At 54.6% G+C, this 15,840-nt stretch overlaps 1 protein-coding gene across 2 annotated transcripts; it reads left to right on the top strand.

The window, feature by feature from the left end:
* Sdsl (serine dehydratase like) lies at positions 1-15,135 on the top strand. Of its 2 annotated transcripts, XM_074060746.1 has the most exons (8): positions 1-56; positions 3,706-3,900; positions 4,029-4,068; positions 4,814-4,953; positions 7,834-7,922; positions 8,664-8,891; positions 12,910-13,034; positions 14,758-15,135. In XM_074060746.1, exons 2-8 carry the CDS (start codon positions 3,727-3,729, stop codon positions 14,949-14,951), a joined length of 990 nt encoding a protein of 329 aa, XP_073916847.1. In that variant the 5' UTR covers positions 1-56; positions 3,706-3,726; the 3' UTR covers positions 14,952-15,135. The 2 variants fall into 2 exon arrangements, with proteins under 2 accessions (XP_073916847.1, XP_073916848.1); XM_074060747.1 differs by lacking the exon at positions 1-56 and having other exon boundaries at positions 3,705-3,838.
* Positions 15,136-15,840: the final 705 nt, after the last annotated feature.

The following is a 15,840-nucleotide window of genomic DNA, read 5'->3' as shown; positions in this document are numbered from 1 at the left end:
TTGGGCAGGGCCAGGCTGGGGAGGCCACACTGGCCCAGGGACTGCCAGGCGGAGCGGTAAGGGGCCTCATCCAGCCGGGGCCAGCAGGGGCCACTGGGGCTCAGCGTGAGGGTGGGCGTGGGGTGGTCCGGGGCCAAGGCCAGGTTAAGTGGGTGGCAGCAAGGGACCTGAGGGGCCGAGCCCTCCTGGGGACACCAGTCCAGCTCAGGGGACCCTGAGGGTGGAGAGCACGGGGCCGGGTGTCCTGCCAGTCAGAACCTTCCCGGCCCTCGCCCAGGGGCTCAGCTGTGGAGTGACACCAGGTGGCCTTGGGGAAAGGTCCCTGGAGAGGGAGGCGGGCAGGAGGTGGCCAGGGTCACACATTGGTGGCACCTGAGCCCTGTTCCCTCTGTCCCTGCGGCCCCCACACTGGGTGAGAACCATGTGTCCCTGGACTGAGCCTTGTCGCAGCCCCAGACCTCTGACAGGCTGTGGCCACTTGGACCTGGTTCACTTCACTGATGCCCGCTGTCTCTTTTGTGAGGCTGGCACACCCGGGAGGGCTTGGGGACTCTGGGGCCATTCAGCTCCTAAGGACAGGTGGCAATTAAGAACCGAACACCTTCGCAATGATAATGACAGTTATGCTGAAGTAACACGGACAGTGCAGTCCAGGGCCGAAGCCACCACCCAGACGCCGATGCACCCAGGCTGAGTTTGAACCCGGCCTCGCCATTTCCAGCTGTGGCCCTTGGACATTAAGGAAGGGCAGGTAGTGACAGGACTTATTTAGGGTCGTGGTGAACTTTATCGGAGATAATATAGAGGGTGCCTGGCTCCGCGGGGACAGCTGTCAACTGTCATATGACACGTGAGTGTTGAACAGAGAGGTATCGTCGCCACACAGCCTCCACACGCCGCACAACGACCCCGAGATAATGCAGCATTAGGGTGGAGATAACTCCCACCCTATGGAAATTACCCCAGTACGGTGGAGATAATCTCTGCTCCTTTCTCAGGCCTTAGTTTCAACGGTCACCTGCTCCAAGGGGCCCGTCCTCCCCTCCCTGCCCCCTCTGTCCTCCTTCAAACTGAATGCGTGTCTCCCCACGTGGCAGTTCGCACCATTTTTAATGCCTTTGTTTGTCGAATGCTTATCTCCTCACTGGACTAAGCCGGCTCCAAGGTGGATGTCCCCTCTGTCCTTCACGGTGGCGTCCCCAGCTCTTCGGTCAGACTGCGCACCTTGTGTGTGTCCTGTAAACGTGCCAGAGTTAGGGTGGGCGTGCCGGGGTTGTTAGAACATCTCCTGGGAACTCAGCCTGGAACAGGATGGCGTTCAATATGGCAGCTGTTACAGTGCAGCCACACGGCCACACCTGTGACTCGCAGAGGGTGTGTGGCCCTCACGTTACAGGCGGGAATTGGGCACAGAGAGGTTGAGACACTAGGTTCACACGGCCCAAGAAGTCAGAGCTGCTTTTCTCACTTTGGCTGGTGATTAACCCCAAACCCATAGCCTTGGTCTCCAGGGCTGAGGTGAGGTTCTTGGGCATGGGACCAGTGGTCACCCATGGCCACCTTTTTCCCCAGAGCCCAACCAGAGAGATGCCCTCAGTGGGACCGGGTGCAGGCGGCTCAGGTTTTGCACGGCCTGTGGACACAGGCCGTCCTGACATTGGCGCAGGGTCAGATGCAGGAGATCAGGTCCTCCCTGACCTGGACTCCCAGCCGTGACTAAGGGGTTCAGGCTTGGGGCTGTGGGGGAGGGCGCAGGTGCCCCTTAGTGGCCGGCAGTGGACCTGCGGGGGCCAGCCCAAGGCTTTCCTGCCCCAGAGCAAAACAAAGTTGTATTTCTTCCTTTTTCTCCTCGTTTGCCCTCCTTCTCACTCCTTCCTCCTCTCCTTATGGTTACCCACGGGTCCATTTGCCCATTTCTCACCTGTTCCTTGCTTTAAAACCTCCCAATGCCTTTCCATTTTACGTAGGATCAGAACAACTTCCAAACTAAGGGCCGGCCATGTGGCTCAAGCCTGTAATCCCAGCTACTCGGGAGGCAGAGATCAGGAGGATTGTGGTTCCAAGCCACTCTGGGAAAATAGTTCATGAGACTCTATCTCGAAAAAACCATGACAAAAGAAAAAAAAAAGTGCTGGTGGTGTGGCTCAAGGCATAGGCCCTGAGTTCAAACCCCAGTACGGCAAAACAGAAAACAAAAAAATGACCCATCCACTTTGCATCCTGATGCAAATTGCTACAAATCCCACGTCTAGGGAATGGCTCGGCGCTCCCAGCGCTTGCTTCATGTGCCTGACACCCTGGGTTTCATCCCCAGCACCTTGAAGACAAAAAAAAAAACCAAAACCCTACCATCAACCACAAAGCAATCGATCACATTTAATGAAATAATTAGACCGGGAACAATTAACTGGAGGCCCTGGGTTCCATTCCCAGCACTAGAAAAAAAAGTTTGAACAATTACCAAGTATTTAATGACATTAAAAAATTAATAACTGGTGTGGCGCCTCACACCTGTAATCCCAGCACTCCAGGGGAAGAGGCAGGAGGATCTCGAGTTCTAGGCCAGCCTGGACCACATAGTAAGAGCCTGTCTGGTAAAACCAAGAGCCGGGGGTGTAGCTCAATGGTAGAGCACTTGATCCCCAGCATCACCCCCAAAGCAAGAGAGCGAGAGAGAGAGAGCGAGAGAGAGCGAGAGAGAGCGAGAGAGCGAGAGAGCAAAGGTCTTCGCTTTCTGAGATACATGCTAATGTCTTTATAGATGTGACAATCAGGAGGAAATGTAATATTGATAATAACCAAGTAACCAGGAGGACGGAGGAGGGGCACAGGCATGGATGTCACAGAAACCAGGTGTGGCTCCGTGGAGAACCCATGGACATCTTTCCTGAGTGCCCTTGCTAACTCCTTCCCCAAATCATTTTGTGACCCTGCCCCCCACCTGGAAAGTGACCTCCGCTGACCTGTGTCCACTCCTGGTGCCCACACCTGGCACTGCCTGACACATTATAGGCACTCACGCAGTACTTTTTGTTGGTTTTTGTTTTATTTATTTATTCACTCATTTATTTATTGGCGGTACTGGGATTTGAACTCAGGGCTTCACACTTGCAAAGCAGGCACTTTACTGCTTGAGCCACTCCTCCAGTCCATTTTGCTCTGGTTATTTTGGAGATGGGGTCTCACAAATTATTTGCCTGGGCTGGCCTCACACCTTGATCCTCCCAATCCCAGCCTCCCGAGTAGCTGGGATTACAGGTGTGAGCCACTGGTACCTGGTTTACTGGGTGCATATATTCGTTTGTCCATACATAACCCGACGTACTTTTATCATATTTGTTCCTCTGTTACGTTTTCTTATCCCCTGTTTTTCTTTACAATTTTCAATGGACTTCATCGTTCTATTTCAGTGAGATGTTTTTATGAATGAATGTTGGATGAGTGAATTCTTTCGTTCGTCGGTCCCAGTCCACCTCCTCAGCACTGTGGGCAGCCATTACTCTGTAAAGGGTCTCCAGTCCAATGCTCCCTGTCCAGATAGGGAAACTGAGGCCCAAGAGGGGCAGATACTGTCAGGCTCTCACAGATGGGCACCCTGATGAGGCTAAGGGTGCTGGAGCTGACGGGTCTCCACCTTCCCCCTCCCCTGTCCTGGTTAGGGGTCTTGACTGGAGTGGCTGGCTGTGACCTTGTGTCTTCCTGCAGGCTCACTGTGTGGTCACTGGAATGGAGGGTGCCCTGGGGGACAGTGCCAAGGGCGGGCACTTCCACATCGTCACACCTCTGCTGGAGAGCTGGGCACTGTCCCAGGTGGCGGGCATGACTGTCTTCCTCAAGTGTGAGAACGTGCAGCCGGGTGGCTCCTTTAAGATCCGGGGCATTGGGCATTTCTGCCAGGAGGTGAGGGTGTGAGGGCTGGAGGGGAGAAGAGGGTAGTGTTGGCAATGGGATGGGAATTTAACCACATCCCACACAGGTCTCCACGCCCGCTGCTTGGGTGGGCCCCTAACTCCACCCTTCTCTTCCAGATGGCCAAGAAAGGGTGCAGACACCTGGTGTGTTCCTCAGGTGACCGCTCCCCTCTCTGCTTCATGGGGGCCCTCGGGTCTGGGTGGAGATGGAGGAGAGGGCTGGAGCAGCCGTCTACTTCAGTTTGGCCTGCTCTTAAACATCCAGCCTAAGCCAGGTGCAGTGGTGCACCCCTGTAATCCCATCATGTAGGAGGTAGAGGCAGGAGGATCCCAAATTCAAGGCCAGCCTGGGGCATATAGTGAGACACTGTCTCAAAAAAATCAGCCTCACCAAGGTCACAGTCTCGGTGACATTTGGTCACCCCAAATGTCTTCTCCTAGCCTTCTTCCCATAATCCAAGATGTGTGGTGGTTCTAAGAGATAGAAACTCAATTCATATGGAGTTAAGATACAGGCTCCAAGAACTGAACGTTGGCAGGATGAGTGGCTTTCAGGTGCAGCTTGATCCAGGAGTCTCCTGTAGCACTCCTCTGTTTTCTCTTTCCTCTACCTTAGCTTTGATCTCATAGAGACCTCATGGCAGCAAGATGTTCACTGGGAGACCTGGCCTTGTGTCCTACCCTTCCACCAATCCTAAGGGAAAAAGAAGCAGCTCTCCTCAATGCTAGAACCAATCATGGATCAGGAGCTGTTCACTGATTGGTTGGGTTTTAGGTCACGTGTCCACCGTGGGAGCGAGGGGGAGCAGTCAGCGGAGGGGCGTCGGTAGGGGAGGCTTGTGAGGGAGTTGGAGAGGCATAGCAACAGGCTGACACAGTCCTCCCCTCTCACCCCATCCCAGGAGGCAACGCGGGCATTGCTGCTGCCTACTCCGCTCAGAAGCTGGCCATCCCTGCCACCATCGTGCTCCCTGAGACCTCCTCCCTGCAGGTGGTCAGGAGGCTACAGGGGGAGGGGGCCGAGGTTCAGCTGACTGGAAAGGTAAGACCCAGAGAAGGAATGGGGGGACTGCAGGGCCTGTCCCCAGGACATCTGTCTCCTTTTCCTTTGCATGAACAATGACCAGGACCTGATCTCTTAGGACAGCAGAGTGGAGGGGTGAGCGCGAGGTGTGGTGTCTATTGATGAGGGCTGGGACTGACTGACCTGCCACCCCCACCCACCTATGGTCCCAGGAGAAACAGGACACTAGGGAAGAATGTGTGCCCTCCCCCAGCATTTGTATTCTGGACTTCAGTGAGGAAGCATGAGAAAGATGACCTGAAAACTTCTTCTTTTGAAAGAGGCCACTGGTAAGAAAGTCACCAGCTCACTTGGTTACCAAAGAAACAGAACACACACGGAGCCCTTATCTGTCTCCAGGAAGAGGGGACATTGTTCAAATATTGGGGAACAGTTACAAAACCTCTTGGGATTAAACTCGAAATTGTGCCATGGTGCCCAAAGTCACCTCTAAACACTTAGTTCTTTCTCCCTCTGTCCCTCCCGTCCTCTGCCTAACTGTTCTTCTAATAGCTTTTCTCCTTCCTTTTTTCCTTTCTTCCATCCACCCATCCACCCACCCACCCACCCACCCATCCACCCATCCACCCACCCACCTTCTCGCCCACCCACCCACCACCCATCCATCCATCTGCTATCCATCCATCCATCCATCCACTCATCCATCCATCCACCCATCTACCCATCCATCCATCCACCCACCCATCCATCCATCTGCTATCCATCCATCCATCCACCCACCCATCCATCCATCCACCCATCCATCCATCTGCTATCCATCCATCCATCCATCCACTCATCCATCCATCCACCCATCTACCCATCCATCCATCCACCCACCCATCCATCCATCTGCTATCCATTCATCCATCCATCCATCCATCCATCCATCCATCTATCACCCCAATCAGCAGATGTTCATTGACCCCATAATCTGCCTGTGCCATTTTAGACAGATCTGTAAATACAGAGGTAAAGAGACATGGTCTTTACACTCCAGGAGTGTCGTAGGAGAGACACACAGGTTGACGAGTATTGTGGTGGGGGAAGCCCAGGGCCCCAAGGAAGACAGAGAAGGCAGGTTGTCTCAGGCAGCTATTGCTGCTGGAAGATGCTGAGTAACAAACAGTCCCAATGTATCAGTGGCTTGTGAGCAACCCTGTTGGCTGTTGGTCAAAGCAAGTCACGTGGCTGAGTGCAGCATTGATGGGGTAAAAAAACTAATCCCTGTGCTCTAGTGAGAACAGCAGAGCCTCAGGGCCAAGCGGAGGTGTGGGGTTCTAATAGAGAAAGGGAGGGCAGAATTGGCAATGGTTCAAACCACCCACGAGCCGTGCCTCAGACCTGGGGAGGGGAACCGTCTAAGGAGGGTCCCCATTGGGTCTTGAGGAAGAAATGTGAGTCCTCCCCATGGATGAAAAAAGGAAGACAGAAGGCATAAGTAGAGAAAAGGGTACAAGCGAAGGACAGTGGGCAGTAGGGAGTATCCAGCTGACCCCCAGCATCCAGGGAAGAGAGGTGAACATGGAGGCTGAAGGGGACAGTCGGCTGGTCAAACAGGGCGGCTCATAGGTGAAACAAGCCTGTGTTTCACCAAGGGCAATAGGGAGCCATGGAAGGATTTGGAGCAGGAAGGACCTGGTTGGATTTTTCCCTGCACTTGCTCTTGGGCAATGGAGGGGAGGCGGGCAGGATAGGAGGCTAGGAGCCATGGAAGAGGCCACCATGGACCTCCAGTGAGAGATCAAGAGCTGTGCAGGCTGGAAATAGAACGATGGAGAGATAGTTAGGGGATGAGGCTTGACTTTGGGAGGCTTCTTGTGGGCAGAGACCATTTCTTTGGTTTCCTTCCTGCTGAAGAGTCCCCCTCTCAGGGCTGGGTACATGGGGACCTGCAGGGTCACAGAGGACAGGGAAAGGTGATTTCTGGTCCCCAGTGACCCTCTACCCCTCCCTTGGGAGAGGTGGCTGCTATTCATGGTTTAGTTTTGGCATCTGGTTTCTGCTGAGTGGGGACCCTCTGAGGTGCTGTCTTACTGTGGGGTCCCCTGAAGTAGACTCTGCAACAAGGATTGGGGCGCATGGGGCTTATCTGGGAGGTGACCACAGGAAGCATACGTTGGGATTGTGGGAAGAAGCCTGGGCAGGGCAGGAAGCCCTGTGTGAGTGGGCAGATCCCCTGTGCGGGCACCTGGGAGATGGCACACAGCACATCTGAAGATGTCCTGCTGAGGAGGAAAATGGTGGTGGTCACCCACCAACTGGCATTCCTCACTGGCAAATGGTCACCTGCCCCTTGGCACTACAGACCTCCTGCCCATTGTGCAGCCACAGCTGGTGTTCAGGGAACGTTCTGAGGGGGACCTCCAGGTGGGCTGTGGGAACATGGACCTCTGCCACAGATGCCAGGCCAGGAGAACAGAATACCCAGGTCTTCTGGAGGCACCATGGGTCCCCAGGGTCACGGCCAGCCTGTGCACTGTACTGGCAGGCCATCTGTTGGGTGGTTGCTGGCTTTCGTGGACAGTTTGTAGTGGCTGCGTTGCCATTTGGGGCTCGGTGCCAGGGGTTCCTCCCCTCCTGGTTGGTTAGAATTGGGGGCCTTTCAGCTGGCTTGAAGCGCCCCTGCTCCTTGCACTCGAGGTGGCCTGGATCCGATATCACACAGCACGACAGTGTAAGGGGTCCCTTCGGGATTGGGGCAAACACAGGGATCCCCTTGTCCACCTGAGCTGTCCTTTCCCCAGGAGGCCACTGGGCTCACACCAGCCCTGTCCTCACCTGCGGGGAACCTCCAGGACACCCAGCCTCCACTTTTGTCCGTGGCCCTGGGCCTCTGAGGCCTCTGCTTCTTTACAGGTCTGGGATGAGGCCCATGCAAAGGCTCGGGAACTGGCCGAGAGGGACGGCTGGGTGTATGTCTCCCCATTTGACCACCCCCTGATATGGTAAGGCTGAAGGCCCCACCCCGGGGGAGCCCAGAGCTGAGAGACTCTGTTTGGATCAGGGTCCTCCCATTGGACAGAAAGGGAAACTGAGGCCCAGAGGGACAGACGAGGCTTCCACACTAGACAGACATAGGTTCAGCTCTCACTTCCAACATTTGGAAATTGTGTGACTTTGTACAAAGCACCTCATTGCCCCGTGCCTCAGTTTCCCCACCTTAAAATGGACATTTTAATGCTAAGCCCCCTTTCTTGGATATGTCTTGTGAGACCAGGCACAGGCTAAAGGCTTGCCTTGTATATTCTACTTATCTCCCCCGAAGCCCTAGAGGTGGATATTATACCCATTTTGCAGGTGAGAAAAACCAAGGCTCAGAGGGGTCGGGACACTTGACCAAGATCACACAGCTGGGGAGCAGCAGAGACACTAGCTCCAGGACTACATTAGTTGGTCCCCCCTTGTCACACCCGCTAACACTGCCTCTTTCCAAAGTCCCGGGGGAGGACAAGGACACAATGTCTGAGAGAGGGCCTGGGAGGCAGATGGAGAGGGTGAAAGAGGGAACGAAGGGAGAATGGAGGAAACTAGGGACCCTTGCTTTAGAAGCCCCTCCCCCTCTGCTGTGGGAGGGAGGGGCACCCATGAAGGGAGTTATGGCTATGGGGGGGGTGGGGAGCCCCCTCCCTACCCAGGGAGCCTTTGGGGCTGGGACCCCTCACCTTCTCCTCCTGCCCCCTCCGCAGGGAAGGCCACGCCAGCCTGGTGCGGGAGCTGAAGGCAGCGCTGCGGACCCCACCAGGGGCTGTGGTGCTGTCAGTGGGGGGTGGCGGACTCCTGGCGGGAGTGGCAGCTGGCCTGGTGGAGGTGGGCTGGCAGCATGTACCCATTGTCGCCATGGAGACCCACGGGGCACACTGCTTCAATGCAGCCTTGCAGGCAGGCCACCTGGTCACGCTACCAGACATCACCAGGTGGGCTTGGGCTGGGGGGCATTTGGGGGAGGGGGTTGGAAGATGGGGCTCTCTATCCTGACCCCTCCTTGTCCCAGCCCAGGGAGGCTGTGCCATCCAAAAGGTCTCCTTGTCTTTGGGGTTCCAACCCAGGATCTAAGTTAGTGGGGTGGAAAAGTACATAAAGGGCGCCTGCCTAACAAGCATGAGGCCCTGAGTTCAAATCCCAGTACCACCCAAAATAAAATGTAGATGAGAGGTGTGATTCATTTAAACTCATCCTTAGTAAAATAAGCTTTTATCTGTGTGCATCATGAAAAAAGCATTGCAGGTATTCGGGATGAACACTGCTCCCACTGGCTGCGTTTTTAACCAGTCTGTCCTCAACCACTTCCCCTGTGCACATAGTGCGTGTCCGACCCATAAGAGAGACTCCACTAGTGTTTGTGACATGACAAGGGAGTGGATTACATATTTTTAAAGGTTGGGATTCGTTTGAAAATTTCCACTTATCAAACAAAAACACAGTTTTGTGTTTTCTGTCTCGTTAGTAGTAAGCTTTCGCCCCATTGCCTTTTGTGACTGATTTTATTATTTTAAGTTTTATTATTTTTTGTTGGTGGTGCACAAACTAGGCAAGTGCTCTACCACTGAGCCACACGCGCTGCTGGTCACTGATTTTAATAAAACTGAGGAAAATGCATAAACCAACAGCAGCATAGCCTTCAGGTCCTTGCCTGGCCTTCCGTCCTGCCACATTGTCATGGATTCTACAGTAGTGTCCTAGGGTTGCCATAAAAAATCACCCCAAACCGGGTGGCTTTGCCCACAGGACTTTATTCTTCCACACACCTGGAGGCTACAGGTTCAAAGTCAAGTGTCAGCGGATCGCTGTTGCTTTGGGGTCTCTGGGGAGGATCTTTCCTGTCTTCTTGCTCCTGGTGGTAACTGGGTTTGTCCCTGTCTCTGCCTCTTTCTCCACATGGCCTTCCTCTCAGCGTCTCTGAGTGTCCCCTCCTCTTCTTATAAGGACACCGGTCACAGGGCTGGTGTGTGTGTGTGTGTGTGTGTGATGGCGGAGTGCCTGGTCCTGGGTTCCATCCCCAGCAACTGCTCCCCCCCAAAAAAGACACCAACAATTACATTGAGGCCCCACCCTGACCCAGTATGACCTCACCTTAATTAGTGACATCTGTGAAGACCTTGTTCCAAATAAGGTGACATTCTGAGGCCTAGGTGGCAAGGCATTGGGACGATCTCCCCCCACCCTTATTTTATCAGACACCCCTGGGTGCTGGGATTTGGGGTATTATGATCTGTTACAGCAAGGTGTCTGAGGTCACCGAGTCTTTTAAGTCAGCTTTCTTAAGTACCTACTGTATACAAGGTTCTAAGTGACCAATTCAAAAAGCAGCTCAACGCTTGCCTCGAGGACAGTTACATCTGGACACACAGTCTCTTTCTAATCCTGGGAGGCCATCTCCATTCTCCCCCTCCAGCCCCCAACGCCCTGAGCTGCCTGTGCCTGAAATCCTTGGTGCCACCCATCCTGGGGGCCTTGGCCCTCCTGTCCATGCTCTTGGAAGGCCATCTCTTCCTCCCTGATGAACTGCTCTGAGCCCAGCTGGCCCGTGACCTCTATCTTCAAGAGCCACCTGGTGTCCTGCGGGTCTCTGTGTCACACTGTGGCTGGGAACTCAGTCTAAAGGCTCAGCTTTTGGGCCTGGTACCGTTAGCCCTAAGTTCCTGCTGTCCATCCTGAGCCTGTCACAGTGAGCACCAGCTGACATTCAGGGATCATTTCTAAAAATGACATCTCCATCATCCAGGTGCTCTGGCAGGGTGACCAGGTTCCTAGACTCCGGCTCCCTTCCAGCCCTTGTCCCCACCCCAGTCCATTGCTGCTCCCCATCCCTTGTGCCGTTCTTGTTTCTGGATAATTTGAGTGCTGGGATTTGAACTCAGGGCCTTGTGCTTGCTAGGCAGGAGCTCTACCACTTGAGCCACTGCACCAGCCCTTTTTACTGTAGTTAATTTTCAAATAGGATCTTGTGTTTTTGCCGGGGCCAGCCTGCAGCTTCAGTCCTCCTGATTTCTGCCTCCCAAGTGAGCCACCCGCCTGCCCAGCCCGGATGGCGTCTTTTACGATTCACCGCTTAAATTCTCCAGACAATGGCTTTAGTCTATTCACAATTGCACAGCCACCACCATCACCCCACAATAAATCTGAAGACATTCTCAACCCCCTCAGCTGTCCCCCCAAGTCCCTCGTCCCCCTCAGTCCCGGGAAATTACTGCTCTGGGTTCTGCCTCAATAGATTTGTGTGCTCTGGACATGTCACACGGCAGGTGGTCTCGTGGGACTGGCTGCTTTCACTCAGGGCCACGTCTTCAAGGTTTGTGGTGTGGCAGCAGTTTCCTTTTTATGGCTAATACCTTGTCACTCCGTGAATGACATTTGCTTAGCCATCCTCCTCTGGCCACGTTCGGGTCGTGTCCACCCTTTGGCTGTCATGAGGAGTTGTGAACGTTTGTCACCAGCTTGTGAGGGGACAGATGCTCTCGTTGCTCTTGGCCACCCTGGTTGTCCTTGAGTCCTTTTTGTTCTCCCAGCAGCCAGCACGGTCTTTTCCCATTGCTAATCTGCAAGACTTTTTTTCCCCTGTGGTGCTGGGGATGGAACCCAGGGCTTCGTGCATGGTGGGCCAGTCTGTGTCCTGCCACTGAGCTGCACCCCCCACCCCTGTCCCATAGGATTGTCCTTCTCCACTGACGCCTGCCAGGGCCTCCCCCAAGCTTGCAGCCAAAGTCCACCTGCTCCCCCTTCTCCACCGTGGCCTGTCTTCCAGCACCTTCAGTGCATGATCATCTGTCCTGCCTCTGCCTCTGTGTGACCTCCTTTGCTGGAACCGTCTCCCCAACTCTTCTTCCTTCAGCTGGTTTCTCTGTCACTTACATTCTAGCTCAAGAGTCACCAAGGAGAAAGGATCCTTACAACGGCCTCCCAGGGGACCCCTCCCCATTCCCCATGTTCTTCTTACCTGCTCTTGGGTTCATTGTTTATCTTCTTCATTACTAGCACACTGTGTATTTTTTTTTGATGGTACTGAGATTTGAACTCACGGCTTTACACTTGCAAAGCAGGTGCTCTACCACTTGAGCCACACCTCCAGTCCATTTTACGCTGGTTATTTTGGAGATGGGGGTCTCATGAACTGTTTTCCAGAGCTGGCCTCAAACCTCAATCCTCAGATCTCAGCCTCCTGGGCAGCTAGGATTACAGGCACGAGTCACCAGCACCCGGCCAGGCTGTGTTCTCAGTCATAACCACAACTAAGTGTCAGGCTCCAATCTGAGCATTTTAAATATTTCAACTCACCCAGTCCCCTAGATGAGCTCATGAGCCCATTGTTCTGATGAAGAAACAGAGGCCCCTAGAGGTGAAGTGACTTTTTCAAGGTTACACAGCTAGTGCAGAGCTAAGGTTCAAAGCCAGGCACCCACACTTGGTGCCCTGGGCCTCTCGGGGGGGTCAGACCCTGCCCCCCTCCCCAAGGCAACTCTGGGTCCAAAACACATGAACTCTGGAGCCAAACTGCCTGGGCTGGGATCCATGTTCTGTTATAGTCCTGCTGTGTGTCCTTCAGCTGGTTACTTAACCTCTCTGAGCTTCGGTTTCCTTCCCTGTAAAATGGAGCTAATGCATTTCTCACTCAAAAGTTGACTGTGAGAATTGAAACAGAGAATCTATCCATCCAGTACAATGTACACATTTCATAAATATTAGCTGTGGTATAGACATGATAAATAAAAATACTTTAGAACAATCAATAAAATGAAAACATCCCTTTCTATGCTGGCTTTTTGGGGTCGAGGAATGGGACAAGCAGGGTGGTAGGGTCAGAGGACTAAGGTACCTTCTGTGCCTCCTGATGGGGCCACACCCCCCCGCCACCACAGGGTGTGGGGTAGCCCGGGGGGGGGGCAGTGAGGGTCCTGCCTGACTTGCCAGCTCCTTCCTGCTCTCCCTGTCCCTCAGTGTGGCCAAAAGCCTGGGAGCCAAGACGGTGGCCGCACGGGCCCTGGAGTGCGCGCAGGAGTGTGAGATCCTCTCTGAGGTGGTGGAGGACGCGGAGGCTGTAAGCGCTGTGCAGAGGTTCCTGGGTGAGTGACCGCTGCCCCACCTGGCTCCAGGCCGGCCGAGGCCTTGACCCTCTGGGAAGAGTGGGCAGTGATGTGTGTCCAGGAGATGGAAGGTCAGGGCAAAGACAGTCCCGGCTGCTGCCAGCCTCGGATTCCTCTCGCTGGATGTCCATCCCTGGCCCTGCTCTCTACCAGCTTCCTGTGCCTGAGGGTTATTCAGTCATCATGGCACCTCCTCCAGGAAGCCCCCCCTCATCTCCCACTACCATCCTGCTGGGCTGGGGATTATGTGCACCACTGTTTGGTTCTTAGGGATCACTGGAGTGTGAGCTCCATGAGGGAGGACTTAGTCACTATTGGGTCCCCAGGGTCTTCCCAGCACAGGGCCTGGCAGGGAATGGGTACTCAATAAATGTTGACTGAATGGATTAATATCTGGGTGAGCAGATAAGGGATGATGGGTGGATGGACAGATGAATGGGTGGATGGACGGATGGATGGATGGATGGATGGGTGGATGGGTGGATGGATGGATGGGTGGATGGATGGGTGGATGGGTGGATGGATGGATGGGTGGGTGGATGGATGGATGGATGCGTGGATGGGTGGATGGGTGGGTGGATGGGTGGGTGGATGGATGGGTGGGTGGATGGATGGGTGGGTGGATGGATGGATGGGTGGATGGATGAATGGATGGATGGATGGATGGGTGGGTGGATGGGTAGATGCATGGGTGGGTGGATGGGTGGGTGGATGGATGGGTGGATGGGTGGATGGGTGGGTGGATGGATGGGTGGATGGATGGATGGATGGATGGATGGGTGGATGGATGGATGGATGGGTGGGTGGATGGGTGGGTGGATGGATGGGTGGATGGATGGATGGATGGATGGATGGGTGGGTGGATGGGTGGGTGGATGGATGGGTGGGTGGATGGGTGGGTGGATGGATGGATGGATGGATGGATGGGTGGATGGATGGGTAGATGGATGGGTGGGTGGATGGATGGATGGATGGGTGGATGGATGGGTGGATGGATGGGTGGGTGGATGGGTGGGTGGATGGATGGATGGATGGGTGGATGGATGGGTAGATGGATGGGTGGGTGGGTGGATGGGTGGGTGGATGGATGGGTGGATGGATGGATGGATGGATGGATGGGTGGATGGATGGATGGATGGGTGGGTGGATGGGTGGATGGATGGGTGGGTGGATGGATGGGTGGATGGGTGGGTGGGTGGGTGGATGGGTGGATGGGTGGGTGGATGGACAGATGAATGGGTGGGTGGATGGACGGATGGATGGGTGGGTGGATGGGTGGGTGGTTGGATGGATGGATGGGTGGATGGATGGGTAGATGGATGGGTGGGTGGATGGGTAGATGGATGGATGATGGATGGATGAATGGATGGGAGGGTGGATGGGTGGGTGGATGGATGGATGGACACATTGATCAATGGACATATTGATGGATGGACAGAATGACAATCAAGTGCTGGGTAGGGAATGGCTGGCTGCTGGGGGGTGGATGCCTAGTGTTGACTGGCTGCATTGATGGATGGACAGACAGTCTAGTGGTGGACAGAGGAACAGATGGATGGGTAGATAGACAGGTTGATGGAGACAGGATCAGGGGTGGAGGGATGGGCAGAGGGATGGACGGATGGCAGATCTGCGGAGCTTGACCTGCCGAGCACTGACTGATCCTCCTCCCTGTTTCTCCTCCTCCCTGCACTCCCCACAGATGATGAGCGCATGCTGGTGGAGCCCGCCTGTGGAGCGGCCCTGGCTGCTGTCTACTCAGGCCTCCTGGGGAAGCTCCAGGCCAAGGGCCGCCTGCCCTCTTCCTTGACTTCTGTCGTGGTCATCGTCTGTGGAGGTTACAACATTGACAGCCGACAGCTGCAGGCTCTGAAAACCCAGCTAGGCCAGAGTTGAGGGATCCTGAAGACCCCCAAGAGGCTCACGTTCACCCTCATGATTGGCTGAGGGGGCTTCTGTTCCCATGGATAGCAGTGGGCCACCCTGTGCATTTGTACATAGTACCTCCTCCTGCAGGAAGCCCTCCTGGACTGCTTCTGGTGGCTCCCTGCAGCCGGGTCAATAAACTCTTCAGAGTTGAGTTGGTGACTCCCATCAGTCCTGTTTTTCGCTCTCCATGAGCTCACGGGGTTCACAGGACAATCCTAAAATCTATTTGGTGATAAAGTGACTTCAAATCACACAGTGTGGGAACCAAGCCAAGCCTTGAAAACCCAGCCAGGTTCAAAGTCTGTGATTCCCAGTGTTGCCGCACAGAGTCTGGATCTCAGTCCTTGGTGTGGAAGTTGTGGTGGCAGGATGGGGGACTTTGGGGTCAGAGTCCCCAGGTTGGGCTGGACACACCTGTGGGGTACAGGGAGAGCAGGCACTGGGCCTGGAACTGGGTGACTCCACCCTGGAAGGAAACATATCTCTAGGGAAACAGGATAAGATGGTCGGCTCCTTTGCAGCCACCAGGGGGCAGCAACAAGTCTCCTATGGGGACAGCAGCTGGGGCAGACACCTGTGCCCCTGGGGTCCCCTACTCCAGCTGGGGTGTTGAGGTCCCTGAGGCATCTGTAACCCACAGATTCTTGGTGTGAAGGGGCCTCTTTCAACCCCTCGTAGCCCTTGTGGGGTCCACCTGTGTCACAACCCATCAGAATCCAGTTAACTGTCACGTGGGCTGTGTGACCTTGGGCAAATGCCTTCCTCTCTCTGGGTCTCTGGCCGCAGCAGATGTAGGAGGTGCCACTTCTCATCTTTGTCCATGCTGTTCCCTTCACCAGGTGCCGCTTCCTTTTTG

The sequence above is a fragment of the Castor canadensis genome, chromosome 18 (genome assembly GCF_047511655.1).
Source record: "Castor canadensis chromosome 18, mCasCan1.hap1v2, whole genome shotgun sequence".
In the NCBI taxonomy this organism is placed as follows: domain Eukaryota; kingdom Metazoa; phylum Chordata; class Mammalia; order Rodentia; family Castoridae; genus Castor; species Castor canadensis.
Note: the sequence above shows the minus strand (reverse complement) of the source record. Positions and strands in the feature narration are given on the sequence as shown.